The following is a 24,399-nucleotide window of genomic DNA, read 5'->3' as shown; positions in this document are numbered from 1 at the left end:
TGCAGATAGATTAATGAATGTACATGCATGTAATAAAAGAAGATCAATCACCTGATAATCACCTCAAACTTTCAGATTTTATTCCAGTATAAATTTGATTTTCTTCAAGAAGTATGTAACTATGAACACTTCATTCCTCTCTGCCTACCCATGAAATCTGCAAACATTCCAGGTAAGCATTTATGGTCTTACATAATATTTATTATAAGACAAAATAATCTGTATTCAATTTTAAGTATATATACTTAGTAATAAAGCTCATAAAATATTAGGGGTTTGTATTATATAAATACATTTAAGGTCAGCATGCAAATTTCCCATTTTCAATAAAATTGTTTTATTACAATTGAGAGTATGAGTAAATGTTATTTTAGTAACTAAGTTATTATGTTAACTTTTAAAAAACAGCAAAATATGTATAAATCATAAATTTAAAAAATGCCTGACAACTTTTTATGGTACTAAAATAAAAGGTATTTTGAAATTGAAAACCTTACATTTGATTATTAAAATTTGACTCTTTCCATCAAATAAATGAGGGACTTTAGATCTAAAAGAGAGAAACTTTCTCTGTGGTAGATGCAGTAGTTAACAGAATAACCTTGGAGTCCAACCCCCTTTTTGAGGCAGGAAACCCTATACCATTTCAGACAGTTTCCAATCTCTTCTTAAAAACTGAAGGTGTTGGAGCACCCACAACTTCTGGAGACAAGCCATTCCACTGATTAATTGTTCTAACTGTTGGTTTGCGTTGTCTTGGATTTTTATCATCAACTTTCTGCAAATCTATCAAACTGTTTATTTAGGTGGGATTTAATGGTGAGCTGGGCCACTATTTCAGTAACAGATTACATTACTTCAGCTGCTTTACATTTATATTTACTTTGCTTTTGTTTGTGGTATAAACCACCAGGAATTGTAGCATGCAAATTCTTGTAATCAGTACAGTCATCACCACTTTTACTTTAGGCCTCTTAAAAATATTTGCAATTTGTTTTTAAGAAGCTTATCTTTATCTTCCTTACGGTTGGGTGAGCAATATTAGACACCAACAACAGCATGGGTTTTATGTGATTTTCTACATGTATAACCCAAATGTTCTTTTCAGTATCTCAACTGATCTTCATTTTTCTTGTTAAGTCATTTATCTTATTTTATGTCATGTGCAGAAAGGAAGGAAGGATGTGAACTTTAAAACTTAATATTGTTTCTGATTTTTCATTCTCAGTTTACTTTGTCCAAGAAACAATACTGTTTTTCCTACACTGCACAAGTATCTATGCATGGTTCTTCTTCCTTTTTTTTTTTGCCACACAGCCCCTTCAGATCCAGTTTAAAGAGTTCCTGATTAAGTCTGCCTAGTCTACTAGTTCTTTGAGGTGCAGCTGATTCCATGCCAACAATTTAATTAATTGTTCAGTTAACAATTAAACTAGTTTACAACATGAATAGAAATGGTCTGTCACTGTCACCATTTATATTTGTATTTGGGATTGTATCTTGAATAGTCACTTACAATATGCTTCTTTCTCATTCCTGGAAGAGTGTCTGTTTTAGACTTTCAATGTTCGCACTGATATGCTTGTAGCAGCTTTCTGCAGTATCATTTGACCCTAGATAGATAAACAGGAAAGGATCGTTTCATTGGCCCTGTTGAATCTTAAATGTTTGCTTTGTCTTTAATACTTTTACACCATCAGTTTCATACAAACCACTGTGCAAAGTCCATAAAAAGATAAAGTAACCTATTCCTTTAAAAAAGCTTAGCATCCAATAACTGGAGTAGATCTCAAAATAGCCAATCCAAAAGCACTATTTCTAATCAGTAATAGTGCTTTTGGATTCACAAAGTGTGAATGGATAAATATGACACCATAAAATTATACCTTCACAATTAGCACTGGCATTTATTTAAATGTACCTTTCTTTCTTTCTTTCTTTCTTTCTTTCTTTCTTTTTCTTTTTCTTTTTTTCTTCTCCTTTTCCATATATTTCTATCACACCATTCAAGATCCAATCACACCATCAGAAGCAACCCAGCAGTTTCGTGCATCAGGTAAGCCTAAGTACAATTTGCAATCTTCGTTATTAAATGTGGCATTATCAAATTCCATTTCTAGCATTTTAAAAATTATCTACTACTCTGCCCTGTACCCAAGTTTGAAGTGGAATTATTCTGCCATAACTTTGGCTGTCCAACACATTTGGAGTGATAATATACATTGCATTAATTGAAGGACCTCTCAGTGAAGAATAGAAAACTTGTTATTTCTAAATAGTTAAAGTCAGAAGTAAGTTCAATATCTACTTCATCTTGCCAAGTACTAAAGACAAATTGCTATAATACATCAGGTACAGATTAACAGCAGTTACTACTGATTTATAAGTCAAACTGCAACATTAGCAGACTTATCAGTTAAAACATTGAGTTCTACAAAACTGCAATCGTTTTCCTAATATTTGTTAATTAAATTATTTGAATGCCAATTAATTATATATCATATATCATATATCATATATCATATATCATATATATATATATATATATATATATATATATATATATATATATATATATATATATATATGGTATTCAGCTTTGTTCGGGTATTTTCCCACATCATTATAGTTGTGCTATACAGAAGCCTGATGATGGCAGATGAGATTCTGCCAAAACATTGCTACAACTTTAAAAGCACAACTAGAATGACGTGGGAAAATACCCAACAAAGCTGAATACCGTACATGTAAGTACCCGCAAAAACTTTAATATATATGTATATATTCGTAGATTTTCATGGGTACAGGTATGTAGGTCTAAGTGTGTTTGGGTATTTTCCTGTGTAAGATTAAGAGTATCTTGGTGACGTTTCAGCGAGGTCCCACTCACCATCCTCAGGCTGGTGCTATCGATTTTGTGCCAGTGCAAGCTGAAATGTGGCCAAGCCACATCATCATAGTTGTGCTTTTAAAGTTGTAGCAATGTTTTGGCAGATTCTCATCTGCCATCATCAGGCTTCTGTATAGTATTCATTTGTGAGTCAGACTTTTCCAGCCTTTTCTATTTTAAATTTGGTGCTAGCCTACTGCTGTGCCAGAATGGTTTTTTCTTCATCCTGATTGGTTGGGAGTCTTGGTCTGTGTTTATTGGTCTTGGAGTTTGCTGTGTTCTTCTTGATTGGTGTTTCTAATATCTTCTGTCTGTTTTGTAGCTTTTTTTGTCTTGATTGGCTGGCAACATTGTGTTTCCTGTATTGGAGGCTTTTAGTGCATCTTGGCTCCGAGTAAATGGACGGCTATCATTTATTAGGAAGCTAGGTTTCATCTGGGTGCCTGGTTGGGGTGTGTTTGAGCTGGAGGTATCAGGGGGGATCTGTTTGTGCCCAGGTGTTTGCCTGGCTTGTGGTGTGGAGATTTTTTTTGTTTGAGAGTGCTGGCTTCCAGGTAATTGACAATCTGGTGGAGTCATCTATTCATGCTTTCAGGTCTTTTTTCAATCTCTATGGATTCTCTGATAATTCTGTAGTTGGGGTTTTCTATAGTGGCTAGGGTTTTGGTGCCATTGAAGTTGATGCTATGACCTGTGGCTTTCATGTGTTGGACTAGTGAGAAAGTGTGTTCCAGCTTTTTTACTGCATTTTTGTCTACATATGTATATATGTTAGTGAAGGATATGTATGACAAGTTTTAAACACACAACTCTCTTGACTGTCTTAATCCAGATGTTCCTGAATATATTGTAACAAATGAATTTTGCCGGAAGCATTTTTTAATTGGATTACTTCTTCGAGAAGTTGGATTTGCACTCCAAGAAGACCAGGATATCAGACACATGGCCCTAGCCATGCTCAAAAATCTGATGGCAAAACATTCCTTTGATAATCGATATAGAGATCCGGTATGAATGTTTAACTTTTTGCCTTGATTGAATAAACCAAGGGTCCTCAAACTTGGCAAGTTTAAGACTTGTGGACTTCAACTCCCAGAATTCCTTCTCCAGTTATGTTAGCTCAGGAATTCTGAGAATTGAAGTCCACAAGTCTTAAACTTGCCAAGTTTGAAGACCTTGGAATAGACCATTCCATTGACTGTACTGAGCCATCTTCTTTTAATGTCTTTTCTGCAGGAGAAGCAGGCAAAAATAGCAAACTTGTATATGCCTCTTTATGGGATGCTTTTGGACAATATGCCAAGGATATATCTGAAAGATATGTTTTTATTCAGTATAAATACATCTAATCAGGTGGGTTCCAGTAATGGGCAATAATAATTTTAGTTTTCATAAAACTATACTGCTGACATTTTAATTATTCTAGACTAGATTAGTTCAGGTTAATTTATCAGTAAATAGAGTATGATAAAAGCATATTAGTGTAGAGTCACTTAGCTATATTGCTGGACTTGTTGTCTATGACAGAAAAAAAACATTTAGTCTGGATTCAGACTAAAAGCATACCTAAAATCATTGCAATGAATTATTGGGAGAAAGAAAACCCAATCTGAACTTCTTATCACTTACAAGCTTACTAGGTGGCCATAAACAGGTTAGTTTTAGTATCAGCCTCCCATCTGCAACTAAAGTTGTCTCCCTAATTGATTCACTAAAAATCTGCCTTTCCTTAAGTGATATGTTAAGATTACCACATTAAGGTTGGTTTAGAATTAAGGGAAGGCAAGGGGGGGAGGAAATATTTTCTTAAAATAATTGTACTGTTTTGGAAAAGAAATGTATTAATATTTACAAATATTAAGATTTCTAAAGTTGACGAATTAGCAGAAATAGATTAATGTGTGGTGCTGGTAGTGATGATGGTGAAGATAACAAATATCATTGTCATTAGGCTGCAAAAGGCAAAAAATGTGGTTCTATGCTAATGTCAAAGCAGTGGCTATATAACTATAAAATTAGCAATAAGTGGCAGGTTTTGAAAATTGATGTAATACACACATTTGTTCTCTGCCTGTCATTGAAATCTAGGGATCTAGAGATGATTTGAGCACCACTGTAGGATTTCAGAGTCAGACAACAATGAAACATGCAAATTCAATAGATACTTCTTTCTCCAAAGATGTTCTTAATTCAATTGCAGGTACGAAACTATATAAAAATAACTTTCTGTCTTGTTCTATTGCAAGTTTCATTATTACTAATTTTTTACATGTAAATTATCTTCTAGTATTTCTTGCAGGAGTGTGATCTGACCTTAGAACAGAGATCCAAAGTGCTCTAATTTCCTGAAATTTCTTGAGATGTCTGTGGCTGTTATTGGGATACAATTTTTAAAAATGTGTAACTAGAAAAGAAAACAAAAAAGAAAAGAACTGTAATTTCCTTTGAACTAACACAGCAATCATTCACCTATATATAGTTCCTACAGCACTTTTATAATTTGATTTTATTGTCCTTATTAGTTGAAAGAGATTTTCTAATAAATGGCGATATATCCGTATTTTAGATATGCAAACAGATGTATATGTGTGCAAAATCTAACCCAATTTATAGAATACAAATACAGACAATACTCTGCTTAAAAGTAGATTATGTTTCAAAAGTCTGTTATAAGCTTGTTCGTTTCCAAGTCCACCAAGCATAAAAGAACATGTGCAGAGCATGGATGGTGGCATTGTAAAACTTGACAAGGATGATCTAGGCTCATCTTCCAGAATTGAAACAGTCCATTTTCCACCTTCCTGAAGAAGTGGTTCAGTGGACTTTGGATGGTGACAAGAGTGAATATGGTGGAAGTTAGGAGAGGATGAGATGATTGGTTTCTAGTATAATGCATACCTGGATATGTACTGGAAGCTAGACCTTTCCTGCCTTCTCCCAACTTTGGGTATAAACAGATTTGTTTGTATCACAAAAGTTCACCAACTTTATTAGTAGAGTAATGTTTATACTGTATACTTTACAGATGGATTTCAAGGTGTCATACTAATTGCACTCAATAAATGTTTCTACTTCTATGGCTTTTGCTCCATCATGTATGAGAATGTGTCTGAAACCATCTATCGCAAAATATGTATCATTGCATTTGTCGTTATAAGTCTACTCTGTTTCATGCAATCAGCTCATAACCATTCAACATCTTAATTAAATGATCTGTAGCTTTTCTTAACAGTGTCTAGTCAATGTTACATACTGTTCTTTGGTTTTCATCCTGTTAATTGTTGTGTCCATAAGCATCATTTTAGCACATTCGTTGTGGCTTTTGTTTCCAGCTTTTTCATCAGTAGTTATTCCTGCAGCAAACCGTACTGACTCCAGAGGTTCCCTAGGAAGTCTTGACTCTAATCCAAGTACCAATGAAAAGAACAGTGAAATAAATGAAGCCTGTGAGAAGGTATATATTTCTATGAACTAAGACAGCACAGTACCTCAGATTTTAATGGGAAAAGATGATTCAGAGCACGTGGAGGCATTCATACAGCACTTGATGGCAGCTATCTAATGCAGCTGCCTCTGGTCCACATTATGCTATATTTATTTTATGTTATGTTTGTGGGGGGGGTTATTTATTTATTTGTATTCTACCTTCATTATTTTTATAAATATTTAAGGGAGCAAGCATATATTCCTTCCCCTTCCTATTTTGCTCACAATAATACTCTGTGAGGAGAGTTAGGTTGAGAGAGAATGACAGAGAGAGTGGCTGGCAGCTGGATTTCATGTCTAAGGCAGGAGATTTCTAGCCTGGTGCCTTATCCACTGTACCAAACTCGTATATTAAACTTAACCACTAGACCAGGGGTGTCAAACTCAAGGCCCAGGGGCCAGATCCAGCCCATGGGGTACTTGGATCTGGCCCACGGGGCTGCCCTAAAAACAGTGAAGAACAGCCTGCAGTGCTTCTGCCAGCGAAAACAGCAGAGCTCCATTTTTGGCTGCCACAGTGTCCTGCAACCCTCTGCCAGTGAAAACAGAACTCGGGAGGGCCGCAACCACCTGAGCTCCATTTTCACTGGCAGGGGGTTGCAGGAGGCTGTGGCAGCCAAATGGGCTGTGCAGGAGCCCATTTTCACTAGCAGAACGCTTGGGCCAATATAGGCATTCCCAACATGAATGGTGTCGAGCTGGCCACACCTTCCCTGGCCATGCCTACCTCAGCCCTCTGAAGTCAAATACAACCCTGATGCAGTTGAAATTGAATTTGATATTCTTGTACTAGACCAAACTGGTATAACCAAAGAGAGGTGTGTGTGTGTGTGTGTGTGTGTGTGTGTGTGTGTGTGTGTGTGTGTGTATAATATTTTGGAGGTAAAATTGATTTATTAAGACTCTTCATGTTTTGCCACAACAGATTGTAAGGCCATTGTCTCTGATTGGATCAGCTCTTCGTTTTGACAAATTAGATCAAGCAGAAACAAGAAGTCTCTTAATGTGTTTTCTTCATATTATGAAAACAGTTTCAGAAGGTAAGTGAACATTAAACTATATCTGTGTCCGCTTTCTTACTTTTCTGCTGAAGATTATGTTCTTTTGGGAGAAATCTCTTGGTTGTTAGGTTTACAAGACAACGGAGAGTGGGTTTAAAGCAGCCATGTGCATTTTCTTTTCTCTACTAGTGCTACTACCTTTTCCCTGTTTTGTCTTTCTTATTCTTCCTTCTGCACAGCATATCTATTAAAAAATCTTGTTACTCTTCAGACAAGTTGAAATAAATTATTTGCAAAGAGCTTTTGAAATAAAATATATCCAAGTATGAAAAATTAAGGTGATCTGTCAGTCCTTCAGAATAGGGAAGCTCAGGGAATGGGGTCTCTAAAAGAGTATAGGTCAGGTTACTGTAACAGAATCTTAAAAGCCTGTCACAATGATTTTTTACTTCTACATACATCTAACATAATAGCAATAGCACGTAGGCTTATATACTGCTCTATAGTGCTTTACAACATTCACTTGGTGGTTTACAATGTCCGCATATTGGCCCCAACAATCTGGGTTCTCCTTTTACCAATTTTGGAAGGACAGAAGACTGAGTCAATCTTGAACTCCTTCAGGGATGAACTCCTGGCTGTGGGTAGAATTTGTTGCAATGCTGCATTGACCCCTTTCTAAATTCTACTGGTAGAAAATATCACTTTGAAAATATGAAAATAGGATTACAATAGACTTTGACTAAATGAATTATGGTGGAGATTTTTTTTAGATTTATTTTTATTGGTTTTAAATAATGACAAAAACAGAAAATATCAAATCAGCAAATTAATTATCCTAACACATTATCAAAGAAAAGAAATAGAAGATTTTTTTAAAAAGTACAAAAACACAATGTAGAAAAAAAGTATTATGTGTCATTTTAGCGTAATTAGCATTTTAGCATAATTACAATTCTTTATATAGTTATCTAACACAATTATAATTCTAGTACATATATGTTTCTAAAACAGTTATGTAACTATACAACCATGTTTAACCTACTATATTTTGTTTAAATTAGTTCTATATTTCATTACATTTGTCCATTCAAAGTCTATATTTATAATTAATCCACTTATAGATGGCAAGTATAATCAGGTCTTCAACCCAATGAGTGAAAAGGGCCATACATATATCTTTCCAATAGCACAATATCAGTCTTTTGGCCATAGTAAGGACGCAGAAAATCCATCCGCTCTCCTGTTGTCTGATAATATAGGAATTTCAAATTCTTTATTCCTTTCTTTTTTTAACATCTGCAAATAAAATTGATTTATTGATAACAAACATCTATAAAAACTAATCGTAGGTTTTGTTTTTTTAAAGATTTAACAGGGTGGTTTTAGTATTTCAAATGCTGAGAATGCTGATGATCCGTACAATGTTGATAACAAAACTTGTTACTATGAATATTGCATTGGGTTCCATCTGATGGATTATATTCACTCTTAACACAGAGTATGATTACTTGATGTAAGAATAAATAATATATTTGTATGTTTTCATTGTCTCTTTCTAGATACACTGATCTCATACTGGCAGAAGGCACCATTTACAGAAATAACAGATTTTTTCAGCATTTTAGAGTAAGCTCACTCTGAGGTTTGTTCTTCCAAGGCTGTTGTTGGTATTAATTAAAACAGAAGAATAACTATCCATTTCAATCCCCATATTTTTAAGTCTTTCAAAAGAAATGCATCTCTCATCTAACTTTATTCAGCTTCTCAATCTCTCTAATCTTCCATGATTTAAATTGTGAAATGTTAATATTTTTCTTTACTGAATTAGTAAAGAATAAAAGAAAGAAATGAGGTCCCAATGGGCGTGAATCATTCTGGAAGTGGTTAATAGACTAAGATAAGACCCCTACCTCCCTACCATGCTGCTCCCTTCCTCCCCAACTTTGTCAATTTTAAACTAAATTAATGTTACTATTTATCATTTTAATGTTTTTATTGGAGTAATGATTGTTAGCCATTATTGGAGTAATGATCATTAACCGTCACATCCAGTAATATGGATGGCATGTAAGCTTAATAAATAAAGAATAAAAGAAAAGAACTCATTAACATTGCAGTCAGTGTTTAACTTCATTGCAACATTGATATTTAACTGCTTAGGAAATGCAAGGTTTGAGTCACAGAAATGCTTTGTGGTAAAGGTAACCTGCAGAAAATGAGTAATAGCTTCACTCAAGGGCATTCCAGATACTATTATGAGTGGACAGTTTTCATGCAATCACTTTTGATATTGTACAAGAACAATTTAACAAAACACGCAATTGGAGTTTGTAAAAGCATTTCTTGGGAAATCTATAAACTATTTATAAAGCAAATATCTGTCTGCTAATGCAATAGTGAAGTTTGGTTTTTGTGGGAAAAGGGTAGAAAGAACAGTTGCTGCATGAAACTAGCATGATTGTGGTCATTTACCTGAATAATTTTACTAATAGAATTACACCATTCTTATTATTATATTATATTATTATTATACAATAATAGAATTACACCAGGACTGTACCAAAATCTAGTGTGTGATGTTTTGTGAAAGAAGTAAATTAATGCTGTGAAAGAAAACCATTTGAGATTATTTAATTTTTTTTTATCTTTTAGGGTTTGCCTTCAGAATTTCAGATACTTAGGAAAACGAAATATAGTAAGGTAATGTTTTATTCATCAAACAAGTAGCAAAATATTTGAAGGATATGTGGAATTTAATGTGTAACTGCAAGAAACTTTAGTTTGTGTGTGTATTAATCTAGATGAGTGTGAGTATGAATTACAATGAATCCTAGATCATAAAGTTCCAAAATAAATGCTTTTTGTGAATTTTCATTAGATCCCTATAAATGTTTATATAAGAACTAGGCTGCAAGTATAAAACATAATTGACTTTAATCGATGGAAATCCTACTATAGAGTTAGAACACAAGACCTTTTTTGATAAATTTGCCTGATCTTTATAGTAATAAATTATAATACAGTTTTATTTCATTTTTCATTTTTTTATTTTCATTCAGGAAAATTGCTGCTGTAGTTAAGTTTTCTCAGACCACCCGAAATAATGGAACATTGAAAGGCTCCAGTTCATCCTGTCAAACCTCTGGGCTTCTTCCACAGTGGTAAGATTTACCAAAATAGATGGAGGGTTAATGCAAACCAGCCATGATGGCCCAACAGAGCAAAGTAGATATACCGTTGTTGTACTCCATTGAGAATCTAGAAGGAATCAGCAGCAGGTAGATGCTAGTGACAATATTGATAATATTATTAATATTTCCCCTAAAATGTGAAAAAACATATTCACTAGTGTCCAAAATCAAAAGTAAAACTCAAGTACTAGACTTTTTTGACATGCTGAAATCAGACGTTAGAAAGTGCTGAGCTTTTTGATTCAGTTGTGTTTGTACTATGATATTTAGTTCTTAGAAAACTAGTTTGTTCAGTGACAATTAATGTAAAAACAACTGTTGCCAATATAATCTCCTTGTGTCATGGCATATGGATGCATTCAAAGCAGCAGGAGGAAAAATAATGCATTGCTTTGCTCTGCAATTCAAAATAAACACTGTTTTCATTTTCATGTCTAGACATGGGGGTGGGCAGAAGGAAGTTTTCCATAATGATGCATTATAATTGCTTCATCTACTCATCAGTATCAAATCTCACTGTAACAAAAACGTAGCAGCTGCAGTGTCAAATTTCCACCATTACTTCACTGTAAGAAATCACTAGAATAAGCTCTTAAAACATTATTACCAATCCATTTTATAAGAGCATGAGTGATTCTTATTTTAAAAATCCACGAGGTTAAATATTAACGGCCCAATTGTATTTTTATTAAGATGTTAAGAGATGTGTATATATACACCCAAAATATAACACTGTAATTTATTTGTAAACATGTCAAGCATTTTCTTAAATGTGACCCTAAAAATTCCCACCAAAATAGGTCTTTTTTAAAAGCCCATGCTGAAATTTCTAATTGGACTCCATGATGCCAAATAACCTTTTTAATAATTTACCTTTCTAGATATCTTATACCTTCAGATGTACATAACTACAAATTATCAGATTATCAGTACCAGATTATCATTTCAGCATTGCTAGTGAGCCTAATCAAGAAGACAATAAAGAATTTTTTTTTATTCTCCTAAATACCACAAGTTAGCTCTCTACTGTTCAAAAGAATCCCTTGGTATAACCACAAGAGTTTTGATTGGGATACCATTGCCTTGGTAGAGCTTTGTTTCACTAACATGTGGACAATTTCTATCTAGTTAACTTTTTTTTAGCAAGGCTTAGTATAATTCTGTTCCTATATTGTGTAATAAACTTTAAACCAATCTACTACTTACTTAGAAATATTCATGTCTGGAAATGATGCAGTGCAGAAGATAGAAAACAAATTGTCTAAAGATTTGGAAAAGTTTTGGGGTATGCCTGAAGCACTGTCTTGTCATTTTGCAGGGGACATTCAGCTTCCAGCAGTGAGGTTCACAAGCATCATAGATCTCAAACTTTACCAATAATCCGTGGGAAAAATGCCCTTTCCAATCATAAACTCTTACAGATGATAGATAGTACCATTCCAAGTAAGTATAAAGGGAGATTTTGTAGTTGAACATTTAATGGAACTATTGTGGTACTTAATGAAATAGCATTCTCCATTCAATGTTATGTAAATAATGTGAGATAATGCTATTATGTTTTGTTGTCTCATTATTCAGTTTATGTATACACAGTGAAAACATTTACTAAGTCTCAATATCTATAGAAAAGTTTTTCATATTTTCCTAGATTATGTTGTATATTCTTGTGAATGTTATGCTTTTGCATATGTATAAATATTCTTTTTATGATCTCATCCATGTTCTTATCATTTATGCTTGTTCAGTTGTTATGGAACATTAAGAGTGAAGGCCAGCTGTTGTATATGATTAAGACAATTTCACTCTATCATTTTTAGCCTAAAAATTAGACATAATAGCAATAACTAATATAGTTCTCATATGTGTACTCATTACCATAAATTCTTTCTATGCATGTAATTTATAAAAATGATAAAAATTAGGTTGATTAATTAGCATCCCATTATTTATGGATAATCATGTGCATTAATTCATAATCATGTGTGTTAAAAAGGGAGATGGAGGTGAAATATATGTCCAAAACCAAATCCAAAAAGTAAATAGGAAGGATTCAAACTGTTATATGAAAATAAGATTTTTAATGTGAAAAATGATCAGTGAATTTCATTCACAAATATATTATGATTTATTTAAGCATATTTTATAAAACAATTTCTTAAAAATAAGTCCTTCGAGAAAATATTGAAACCAAATATTGAAATCCAGTAGCAATTTCACGGTAAAGCTTCTAAGAAAGCGTACTTTTCTGTAAAAGCATATTTAAGAGAGGTGATATGTCATCAGTGACTATTGTCATTTGTAGATGACTTAACATTTTTTCTGTAACATTTATTTAACTGTAGGCACTTCTAATGAAATAGATCTTGTGAGTTACGTAGATACGGAAGCCAACATTTCAACAGAAGTTTGCCTTTCTATACTCGATCTGTTATGTCTTTTCATTCAGCATCATCAGGTAACATTTTTCAATGACAAATTTTTTACATGAAAGTCACAATGTCCACAATTTATGCTAAGCTGTTATTTTTTGGAAGCACAGAATCAACAAGGAAATGTTTCATATATGCGACAGCCTGTGAATGAAGCTTTCAAAATGATGCAAAGATGGTCTGATGCAAAAACAAAGACTTTCTAAGAACCTTTGAGAAACTAAACTAATATTAAAAATGTTAAAAATGCCTGCTCATATCTGGACAAAAATGAAAGGAACAAGAATAGTCAGGGTGGAAAATAACAGATCCCAACAATTTAAATTTAAAAATCTGTAATGTATTTGTTACTTTTCAGAGACAACTGCAACAGTCAGATTGCCAGAATACAATGATGAAGAAAGTCTTTGATACTTACCTGTTATTTTTACAAATCAGTAATTCTGCAGCAGCTCTCAAGCATGTATTTGCTGCTTTGAGATTGTTTGTGAGTAAGGTAAGACCATATATGGCATCTCATTTGTAGGAATCCCTTCTTCTCTTTCATCCTTCTCAGTTGGCTATTGAGAAATAACAGACCTTTTCTGAAAAGATAACTTGCAGCAAAGGGCAGAGCCATGACTTCTATATCTAAGTTTTATGATATTTTGAGAAGAAACTGCAGTTTGGCCTGTTTAAGAGGAGATAGTGTAACATTCTACAGATAATTAAAAGGTTATCATCAGCAAAACTGGATAGATTTGATCTGTGTTCAAACTAAGGGCAATACAAGGACCAAGGGGTTGAAATTAAAAACGAGGAAATTCCAGTTGAAAAACAGGAGGAGTATAAGGAAATAAGGTGTTAATCAGTGGTACAATCTGTATAAAACTCCTAAAAAGAGACGTTCAAACATTCCTCGCCACTTATCAGAGATGGTTTAATGGATTCCTGTACCTACCTACTTAGCTGAAATATATGATCTAAGGTCCCTTACAAGTTATATATTCTGATTTTAAAGTTGTATACCTTCGGCAAAAACAAATTCACTTGCTATGTAACCTGTTTGTAAAAGTGTAAGAATGTTAGTAATTTCTACTGGGGGCAATTGTGCATGAGATATATGTATTGATGTTTTTGTTTTTATAGTTTCCATCAGCATTCTTCCAAGGTCAAGCTGACTTGTGTGGATCTTTCTGTTATGAGATACTTAAGTGTTGTAATCACAGATCACAATCAACACAGATGGAAGCCTCTGCTCTGCTTTATTTTTTCATGAGAACGAACTTTGAATTTAATAAGCAAAAGTCAATAGTAAGGTCTCATTTGCAGGTAAGCAAATATTACTGTGGTAACACCTTGGAGCAATTACTACCTGAAATTTGTCATTATTTTATAGTGTTACTGCATTTATTCATTTGAGAGAGGGGACAAAATATACTTACAGATCACAGAATGCTCTCGTCTGTTTTATTTCATTCTTATTTTAAATTTTATTTTAGACTGTTAGATCCTCAGAATGATAATGCTAACAATAATGACCATAAAAACTACAGTAATAATAATGCCTTTAAAAAAAATGTTATCTCAACTTTGATATTCTAGAGAAATATCTTATGTTTCCAGGTCTTCAGCCGCAAGATTCAGAATTAGTTTAGAAATGGCAATTCGTAGCACAAAATATTCTCCTTCCTACTGAAAAGACTATTTAACAGAATGTATATATTCATTCATAACCATTCATAACTAGTATTGGGCAAAAACTGTATCTGATTCATTTGGGGTAGGGAATAGTTTACCAAAATTTAAATTTCTTCATACTTAATATAGAAATATGTTTATTTTGTTACTATTTATTTTATTCTTATACTATACATATTTTTAAGAGAAAGATAATAAAGATAAGAATTTGAGAAAAAGGGAAAACTCAAATTACTAGTTTTCTCCTTGACCACAAATAGAGATTGAGACAACAATCACTATGTAATAAATTTTGCTGGTGGTTCTTCTGACAAGTAAGTTGTTCTCTTTTCTTGTCATCACTTCAGCTCATCAAGGCTGTAAGCCAACTGATTGCAGATGGAGGGATTGGAGGTTCTCGATTTCAGCATTCTTTGGCAATTACAAATAACTTTGCTAATGGAGACAAACAGATGAAAGTAATTTATTTATTTATTTAAGCTGCTTATTTATTTATACTTATAGTATATTTTTTTTTGCATTCTTATGACAATGGATATTTCCCCAGTAGGGACTTATAGTGTCTTTAAGAATTGGTCTGCCATCTTTGAATTATATGGAGCTCATCCTCATTGTTTCTGTATCAACAAAATGAAAGCTTGATAGCCATAGGAAAAAAAAATAAGTTACTAAATATCTAAATGTGGTTGTATCCAAAGTATATTTTCCTTTGTTGCTATCTGAGATAATAATATGATAATTGCTAGAAAATGAATTGCATATAGCATAGCAATAGCACTTAGACTTATATACCGCTTCACAGTGCTTTACAACCCTCTCTAAGCGGTTTACAAAGTCAGCCTATTGCCCCCAACATCTAGGTCCTCATTTAACTGACCTTGGAAGATGGAAGGCTGAGTCAACCTTGAGCCAGTGAAACCTGAACTGCCAAACTGCTGGCAGCTGGTGATCAGCAGTACTGCATTCTAACCACTGTGCCACAGGGGCTCTTAATATTTATTCATCTGTCATTAAAACCATAGTAATAAGAATTCTTATCCCAAGTTTGATATTATAAAGAAATATCTATTGCAAGTATGTTCAAACATGACAAGCCAATACTGAAGAAAAAGATAATGTGCAGTGAAAGAAAAGAAAAGTTGTTTGATCATAGACAGCTAGGAAGAGGAAATAGCAAACAATGTATTATAACACTGTTATGATGTATGCAACAGTTGTATTTATCAGGTTATCTGACTTATTCCAAATAGATGTCATTTAACATGATAATAGAGATTTTATGAACTTAAATTCCCTTATTTCTCTTTCCCAAAGAACAGTAACTTCCCAGCAGAAGTGAAAGATTTGACCAAACGCATAAGAACAGTTTTAATGGCTACAGCTCAAATGAAAGAACATGAGAAGGATCCAGAGATGCTTGTGGACTTACAGTACAGCTTGGCAAATTCATATGCAAGTAACCCTGAATTACGTAGGACCTGGTTGGAGAGCATGGCCAAAATTCATGCAAGAAATGGAGACTTATCTGAGGTAGCTTATCTGAAACTGATAAATTATTTTATATTTGAAAGGGCTTGAAATAAGCCCTAAAGAACAAGAATTCAATGTCACCTTTCTGTTTCAACCAAGAATGACTATTTGCGGAACTCATTTAAGAAACTTGTGTCCTAAAGCAGGATATTTTCTACAAAATATCTACCCAAATACATACTGGTGGGTTTGCATTCAGAACAGAGAACCATTTAATCAATAATGGACTTCGGGAAATTATTACATTCAGGCACTATGTTAATTTTCAGTGTAGTTATCTTGGTACTACAACATTATACAAATCTTAAGCTCTTCCACAATTTCTCTTTACACAGGAGCATGATCTTGTCATAATCTATTAGTAGCTTTAATGCTAATGTGGAAAGTTGGAAAATATGACCTAATTCTGTACATGTTCTCTGTTTTTCATAAGGAATTGAAATCAAAATAGCACGGGTAGCCTATATAACTTGTGACCTAGTAAGTTGTATGCAGTTGTCATAACAGCCATGCTGACCTTCTGATGCCTAACATTTCTTTTATTATTGGTACTTTATTCTAGAACTTTTATGAGAATCTATTAGGACATATGTAATGTACTGAATCAAGAAAAGTAGATCTACTTTTGATTAATTTTTGTTATTTTTTTGTAATTGAAATATTTTGTTTGCTATATAGCTGAACATTTTTTCTTTTTCAAAAGAATAAAAATTAAATTTATTTCCTGTGGATTTCAAGCACATTCCACTGATGTGTCTTTCTTTCCTTCCAGCAGTCCTATAACATGAGTGCTTGATTGTAGCAGTTGTCCAAAATAGAAATCTTTATTACAGCCTTTAAGCCAGAAATGTTATATAGAAACTACATGTAAAATATATAGGTATGACTAAATAGCAAGTATAAAATAACAATAATGTTAATATAAGAGAAATCATAATGGTAATCACTATGATTGTTCACTAATCTTCAGTTGTATGTGGGACAAGTAGAACGAATAGAAAAATAGAATTGGGAAGAGATATCAGTGATCTGGTTGAGTAGAAGTGATAAATAAGCACTGTAAGGGCGTTGATCTCAAATGGGATACATGAGTGTCACCTCACATTTCCCATAATGACAGCAGCAAAGGAACATGTAACTGAGGAACTCCATGGAGATAGATCCGCATGACCTTATGCTTTTCAGTAAATGGGTGTTTTTATAATGCCCCCTACATGTACAGAGATAGCACATGTAACCTAGCCATGGTGAAGGAATAGTGAAATCCTATAGCGATATCTATAGGATAGTGGCATGTGATCCATATACTGTAGTGTTGAATTCCAGGCTTAGTTTGATTTGGAAACCAATGTGCCAGATACACTGCTTAAGATAATTTCTGGCGTTTTCAAACCTTGCTGGACAGGGGAGATACTTTAATTACCAGTTTTCACACTAATACATCGATCCAGATGAGCTTTTGTTGTAATTGTTTTGCAAAGACACACTGGTATTGGTGAAGATTAAGAAGATCTACATCCTGTAACATTTTTAACAAAGACATTGTTTTTTAAAATAATAACAGAAAAAAATCTAAAGGATTAAGCACAGATATACCCTTTATAAAAATGTATAAGTGGTTTAAAAATAAGTTTAAAAATACAATAAAAATGGTATACTATATGTTGAACAATAATAGCAATACATTTAGACTTATATACTGCTTTACAATGCTTTACAGCCCTCTCTAACCAGTTTACAGAGACCACCTATTGCATCCAACAATCTGTATCCTATTACAACAAACAGTTATAATTCTCTCTATATAATTATCTAATATAAAGATTATTTGAGAATATATGTGTCCATATGTGTGGTTTATATAATATATGACCATCAGGCTTTTTTTAAACCTACTGTATTTTGTATAAATGAATCTCATATTTCTTTATATTTATCCATGCAAAATCTACTTCAATAGGCAATCAGTTCGTCGGTGGCAAGTTAATCAGAGCTTTAATCCACTGAATAAATGGGGCCATACATTTTATTACCACTGTTGCAATATCAGTGTTTTTGGCTATAATAATGGAATCCATTTACATTGTCCAGTTCTTAAATTCTATATAATACATGTGCAATTCAAGAGAATATTGTGAAAATTTTAGCTTTTGCTTCAATTCTTTAACATTAAAACTTATCAATGCCTTTTTTGCAGGCTGCTATGTGCTACATCCATATAGCTGCCCTTATTGCTGAATATCTGAAGAGAAAGGGTAAGATAAAGTACAATTAAAAGGTTTGATTGACTGGAAAACAGCAGGGTGTGAACAGAAGTGATTAAGAACCTACTTTATGCTATTTAGAAAGTTTTGTATTTATTCTTTAAATTGCTTTAAACAGATATTTCCCATTAAGTTAGCAGAAGTAAAAATATTTCATGTTGCAGAAATTTTGTATTTTGCTTAAAACTTGAGTTTCATATATTTATGTATTATTTTTCTTTTCTTTGAGATGAGAGATTTATTATTGTTCCATACCTTGGTTTAAATAAATAAACTTGCATGTATTAACTCATACAAATAACCAAATGCTAATAACATCTCACAATACCATAGGTTACTGGAAAATGGAAAAGATTTGTACCTCTCGTCTGTTCCTGGAAGATGCTGAACTCTCTGATAATAATATCTTACTAACAACTCACCCTGGAGGAAGTGAGTGTTCTAACCATGACCATTTATGGGTTGGACAATGTTTGAAGAACCCTATTTGTTATTTGAACCCCATATATTTAATGAAAGGAGACTTTTCAATAACCCAATCCTAAATCTGTGATGCCAGTCAGCTTGGAAAATGGAATTTTCACTTCATCCTGGTATCAATTCCCACAATCATAAACATATACAACAATGTCCATTGACACTGGGCATTGTAAGCAGTACCATTGAGATTCCGGAAACCTTGCTTGAGAACCAAGCGATGCTGCTGTTACAGACTAGATTTCCAAACATCTTCCTTTGCTATCATTATTCTTTGTAAAATAAGTTTGGGAAAGGCTAATGAGCTGAAGGTTTTGTAACTTAAATTATATTGGGACCAAGTTTTAATAAATTATGGCTTCATATGAATCAAGATTAATATCAATACATACTTATAAATTTATAACCAGACTTAACTTAATGTATTCCATATTATATGTTCTTTATTCTATTGACAGATATTAATTTAAAAAACTTTATAAGAACTTTGAGAACACTACATATTTCAGAATCATAAATACTTTAACACATAATCCTTATCCTTTTGGGTCTCATTGGGAGGTTCTCAAATTATGCCTTTGGACAAGAAGATTTTTTTTTTCAAAATTAACAAATTATAACTACTTAGCTATAAACTACAGTGTTTACAAAAAAGTTAATAATATTGATAGGGTTTGTAATAAGCTATCATATGTAATGTCTTCATTTTTTAACTACAATTACTTAAATGATTGCTACTGAAGCATTGATAGGACTTTTTCTCTTGTTTGAAAAGGCTTGTTTTCTATGGGATGGCCAGCTTTTCTCAATATTACACCAAATATTAAAGAAGAAGGAGCAATGAAAGAAGACTCTGGAATGCAAGATACACCATACAATGAGGTTTGCAATGTTATTCTTCTTAATTGACCTGAAGTATGTTTTCTTCATAGTTTTCAGATATCCAGAGGAGCATAATTAGAGTCTTAATTACCTTTATTTCTTTTTTAAGGAATTGAAATTGCAAAAAAAAATAATCTTATTTTGCATCACGGACCTAATGTTCCTTCTTCACCTGCAGGACATCCTTGTGAAACAGCTGGAATTATGTGTCGACTATCTCTGGAAATGCGAAAGATACGAACTCATTGCTGAAGTTAACAAGCCAGTTATTGCTGTATTTGAAAAACAAAGAGATTTCAAAGTAAGCTGAACTAAAAATTAGGAGGAAATCACACTGAGAAAAATAGTATAGGATGTCAGTGCTTTAGTGACTTTGGCAACTACATTCACCTTTCTATATTAACTCCTTTTTATACTGTATATATATAATACATGTGCTATATGTATATTCAAAATTAGATTATATACAAAATCTACAATTAACTGACAATTAACACAACTGGCTAAAGTCTGATTGTGTTGTTCATGTGTACCTTTTTAATATGAGACTTTTAATATAAGACTGCATTATAAAAAGATGGATTTCCATCACACACAGGACAAGTAGGAAAATGTGATCTCACTTCCATACATTGTAGATGAAAAATGCAAATTTGATTTGCCCTCTCTAATTATTTATTCAGCTATTTCTTTACTTTATACCCACATTTATTATTTTCACAAAAAATTCAAGGCAGATAATATAACCAAAACAAATCTTCTTTCTTCTATTTTCTCCATAAGAACAACTCTGTTAGATGAACTAAGAGAGAATGACTGGCCCAAGGCCACACAGCCAGCTTTCCTGGTTAATGCGGGACTTGAATTCATGATCTCCTGCTTTCTAGCCTAGTGTTTTAACCACTATATCAAATTGCTCTTTATATGATTATATATAATTCATGCTTATAATTATAAATGTGTTTGAATATCTGCCTCCTAAATAATTCCTGATGTAGGACACTTAGCACTACCAATAAAAGCATTCCATATTTATTCTGCCTTCCCTTTTTAATCAGTATTAAAGTATTTTGTAATATGAGAAAAGATAGAAAAATTATTGAGAAAAAAAATGGGAATAATACAAGTGGAAGTTGATACATTGATACATGATACATGTTACATTGGGAAAGTTACCTTTAATCAGTTGATTTGAAAGCTACTAGCAATATTGAAAACAAGTTGGTTACATGACTTGGTTTAAATACCAGGGTTTTTACTTTAAAATGTACTTCATTCTATCACTCCAGAGGCTGTCTGAATTGTACTATGACATCCATAGATCTTATCTGAAAGTCGCAGAAGTTGTGAATTCTGAAAAGCGCTTATTTGGACGATACTACCGGGTGGCATTTTATGGTCAAGTAAGTGACTACTGTGGGTGAACTTTCAGCTAAACTACACATTTCCCAACAAATTTTCTTTTTAGAGAGAATGCAGTAAAAAATACATTCCACAAGTGAATAACATAGGGATTAGTTGCCTGGTATGCTTTCAGTATTAAACATTTATCTATAGTAAAGTTCATGGAGCAAAATGTAGATTTAGAGTCATATAAAAATAGAAGCAAAAGATTATCAGTGGCAATGGGCTGTAATAATAGTTTTAGAGGTTTCCTCACATTTAGGTTTTAACTTCTTCTTGCTGATTTGGCAATGTGCCATTGAAGTGAATAGACCTATGTGTAAATAAATATACACTAGATTAAGACCTAAGATTACATTATGACAAAGAATTAACTCCCTCCAGTTTTAGGTAACAGTGTATATTTATGATTAGTATCTTTTGATCTTCTGCAAGATATTAGGTAGTAAGACACAGAAGGTTATCCCAACTAAAATCCCACAATACAAATTTAAAAAATATATATAACCAACGTTATTATATACTATAGCCTAGAAAGGTAACAGACAAGTTCATATTTCTTTAAAGCAGAGTTCAGAAGGAGCCTCTTTGTTATAACATCTTGTCATAGTTTCATACTGTTGATTATTAAACAGATAAAAGGAAAATGAAGATAAGGCAGTGTGAATATACCATCATTATATGATGGTATCCAAAATCATTCCTGAAAAAAAGCTGCAAAATAATTAAAGACTTTTTTCTCCTAATTGATTTGAAATCCTTAATTTTATTACATATTAGTTTGTGTAGACATACTAGCTTTGCTTTCTAATTGGCTTCTGAATCTTGTAGCTTCATTGTAGAATGCTTACACATACTCCGTATTTCTGCCTATTTATTTTGGTTATAGTATGTGTATATGCTTGCTTCCACAAGACACATATGGGACAGCAAGTTCTTTGAGGACGAACTTTCCAGGGAAACATTATCTCTTTAAAAAAATGTATAAAATCAGTTCTGAATAATGTCTGCCAATTAGGTTTTAATGCAGAAATTTGCTCTTTTCCTCTTTTGAACTTATTCAAGGCTGTGGTAAGTTGTCTATTCTTTTGCATGCTGTTTTGTTTAATTCTTCTTACATCATCCTACTTGTAAGACCTTGGTTAACCTTGATTTCTAGCACTTTTTAATATTCACTGTAAGCGATGAAATAACATTGCTTTCACTCATTTATATACTGTGCTGCATCTAGCAAAATAATGCTTTTGTTCTGCTTCCTTGGATTATAAATATGTATCTGTTCCTGTGGCGTTCATGTACTTGAAGCTTAAATCTGTTCCCATTCTAATGGAAGCAGGTTCAGCTATGTGTTTCTTATCTGAAATGCCCACTGCAAACAGCCTTGCTCCATATGTCCTGGCAGAACAAGCAAGGCTTCCCAAACTGCAAGGTGTACCTCTCTTGGCAAAGCATAGGAGGTTAGAAGAACCTTTTAGCCGTACACTGTTACAATACATTCACCTTTCCCAAAATTTCAATCTATTATTTTAATTGCTCATTTGTCTCTATTTTGGTGTTTGGGTTTTTTAGGGGAGGTCTGTACATTAAAACTACACAGGCAGGTGTAATGGCAAAAAGTGGAAGAACTCCTGCAGTACATTATATTTCCTTTCAGTCACAATAAAAGTATATTACCTTTTCCCACATGCCTGATAGTTTTGCCCTTGGTTTACTACATTGAGGTATACGTATCAGGTTACCCCAAAAATGCAAACCTTTGTAATATACCTTTCATCACCATGAAAGCCTTTCAGTTGATTGAGCCACATAGGCTGGCAAGTATCAAGATGTGGAAAACAAATAGAATGACACTACATAAAGTAATTTGTATTTCCCTGCAACTAAATATGAAGGTCTATTCATATGTAGGTAGACAGTCTAGTCCTTGTGGGCATCCTTATGTGCACCAGTAGCTCTCCCAACACACTTTAGTATATTATCTTTCTTCAGAATTGAAAGATCTTATTTCATTAATTGGCTATAGTGGTTTACTTAAAAATCCTGTTACTTTGAAATTAACTTGAATGTGTTGACAACCTTTGTTCAATTAGTATCTTTATTTTTTTCCCTTGATCTATGTATTGTATTTTCATTATATAGTATATTAAGAATTGATCATTATCTAAAAGAACCTACAATTTTTATACTAAGGCAGGTGCTTCAAACTGTAACCTATGTCCCACCAGATCTGGCAAAGCAGGCATGCTCCAGGTCCCTCCATGAGACAGTATTACTTGGTGACTCCTAGGAAGTGTGTCTTCATAGTACTTCCCCATTAAAAACTTCCCTTCAGAGATACAGCTGCAGCTTTATGAATTTTTCATTAGGCCATGAAGATCTGCCTCCTCTCTCAGACTTTGGGGCCAGGCTGGAATTTTTAGAACTTTGACATGGATGTACATTCATTTTTATTTTTTTTTGCAATTAAAATAAGTCAGGCTTGATCTGTTGTGTTTTTGAATATGTTTTATCATTGTTGATGATTTCTACTTTTGATTGCTGCTCAGAGTTACCGTGAAACATGGGTGACTTTGGACTTCCAGTTTGAAGGGCTTCGGTGACAGACAGAAATCTGCGATCGTGCGCAGTTTCTGTCTGGGCTCGCCGCTGGAGTGCCCCGAGCTGGCTGGTTTCGGGGCTAAGCCACCCTGTAGAGGTGGTGAAGACAGGGGAGACCACCAGCAGGGTCGAGGAGAGCTGCATCTCTCCTCCTCAGCTGGCCATTACTCCCTTTCCTGAAGGCGGTTGCAGCGGTGGTCAGAAATGGCCACCACAAAGAAGAACTCAACTGGAAAAGAATATGCAGGAGGAAGATAAGAAGTAAAAGTTTTGGCTGACTGGGTTAAATTGTAAAAGCAACAACCAAGGTACCCTGGAATTTAAACTTACAAAAAATACATCTCTCCCAAAGAAGAGTTGGAAGCAGTGAAGGAAAGTGAAAAGGGAAAGGTTTGGCTTTTTTTAAATTTCTCTCTCCTTCCCTATACTGACAACTAAGAGACTTAAATAAGAAATCGGAAAAATCCGCTTTGACATCAATAGGCAATTAAGCTGAAAATAAAACAAAATGCCAAAAGGATAATAAAGATTTCTGGACATTAAAAACTTTCTTTTTCATAAGCA

The 24,399-nt window shown here is 33.4% G+C and overlaps 1 protein-coding gene across 10 annotated transcripts in view; it reads left to right on the top strand.

Moving 5' to 3' along the window:
* DOCK10 (dedicator of cytokinesis 10) overlaps window positions 1–24,399 on the top strand; it is a 167,726-nt gene that overhangs the window by 129,104 nt on the left and 14,223 nt on the right. For 8 of the 10 annotated variants that reach the window (XM_026701522.2, XM_026701521.2, XM_087933216.1 and 5 more), the window contains exons 30-50: window positions 76–172; window positions 2,012–2,056; window positions 3,723–3,898; window positions 4,127–4,243; window positions 4,979–5,090; window positions 6,223–6,344; window positions 7,302–7,416; window positions 8,940–9,006; window positions 10,033–10,080; window positions 10,440–10,541; window positions 11,890–12,014; window positions 12,914–13,026; window positions 13,359–13,496; window positions 14,129–14,311; window positions 15,028–15,138; window positions 15,995–16,210; window positions 18,408–18,465; window positions 18,808–18,906; window positions 19,727–19,833; window positions 20,012–20,134; window positions 21,123–21,236. In XM_026701522.2, the coding sequence (XP_026557307.2) occupies window positions 76–172; window positions 2,012–2,056; window positions 3,723–3,898; window positions 4,127–4,243; window positions 4,979–5,090; window positions 6,223–6,344; window positions 7,302–7,416; window positions 8,940–9,006; window positions 10,033–10,080; window positions 10,440–10,541; window positions 11,890–12,014; window positions 12,914–13,026; window positions 13,359–13,496; window positions 14,129–14,311; window positions 15,028–15,138; window positions 15,995–16,210; window positions 18,408–18,465; window positions 18,808–18,906; window positions 19,727–19,833; window positions 20,012–20,134; window positions 21,123–21,236 (2,388 nt within the window). The remainder of the gene's footprint in view (window positions 1–75; window positions 173–2,011; window positions 2,057–3,722; window positions 3,899–4,126; window positions 4,244–4,978; window positions 5,091–6,222; window positions 6,345–7,301; window positions 7,417–8,939; window positions 9,007–10,032; window positions 10,081–10,439; window positions 10,542–11,889; window positions 12,015–12,913; window positions 13,027–13,358; window positions 13,497–14,128; window positions 14,312–15,027; window positions 15,139–15,994; window positions 16,211–18,407; window positions 18,466–18,807; window positions 18,907–19,726; window positions 19,834–20,011; window positions 20,135–21,122; window positions 21,237–24,399) is intronic. The other 2 variants (XM_087933214.1, XM_087933218.1) reach the window with 2 other exon arrangements.

Source organism: Pseudonaja textilis, chromosome 4 (assembly GCF_049901715.1).
Source record: "Pseudonaja textilis isolate UNSWEBS1 chromosome 4, rPseTex1.2, whole genome shotgun sequence".
NCBI lineage: Eukaryota > Metazoa > Chordata > Lepidosauria > Squamata > Elapidae > Pseudonaja > Pseudonaja textilis.
Note: the sequence above shows the minus strand (reverse complement) of the source record. Positions and strands in the feature narration are given on the sequence as shown.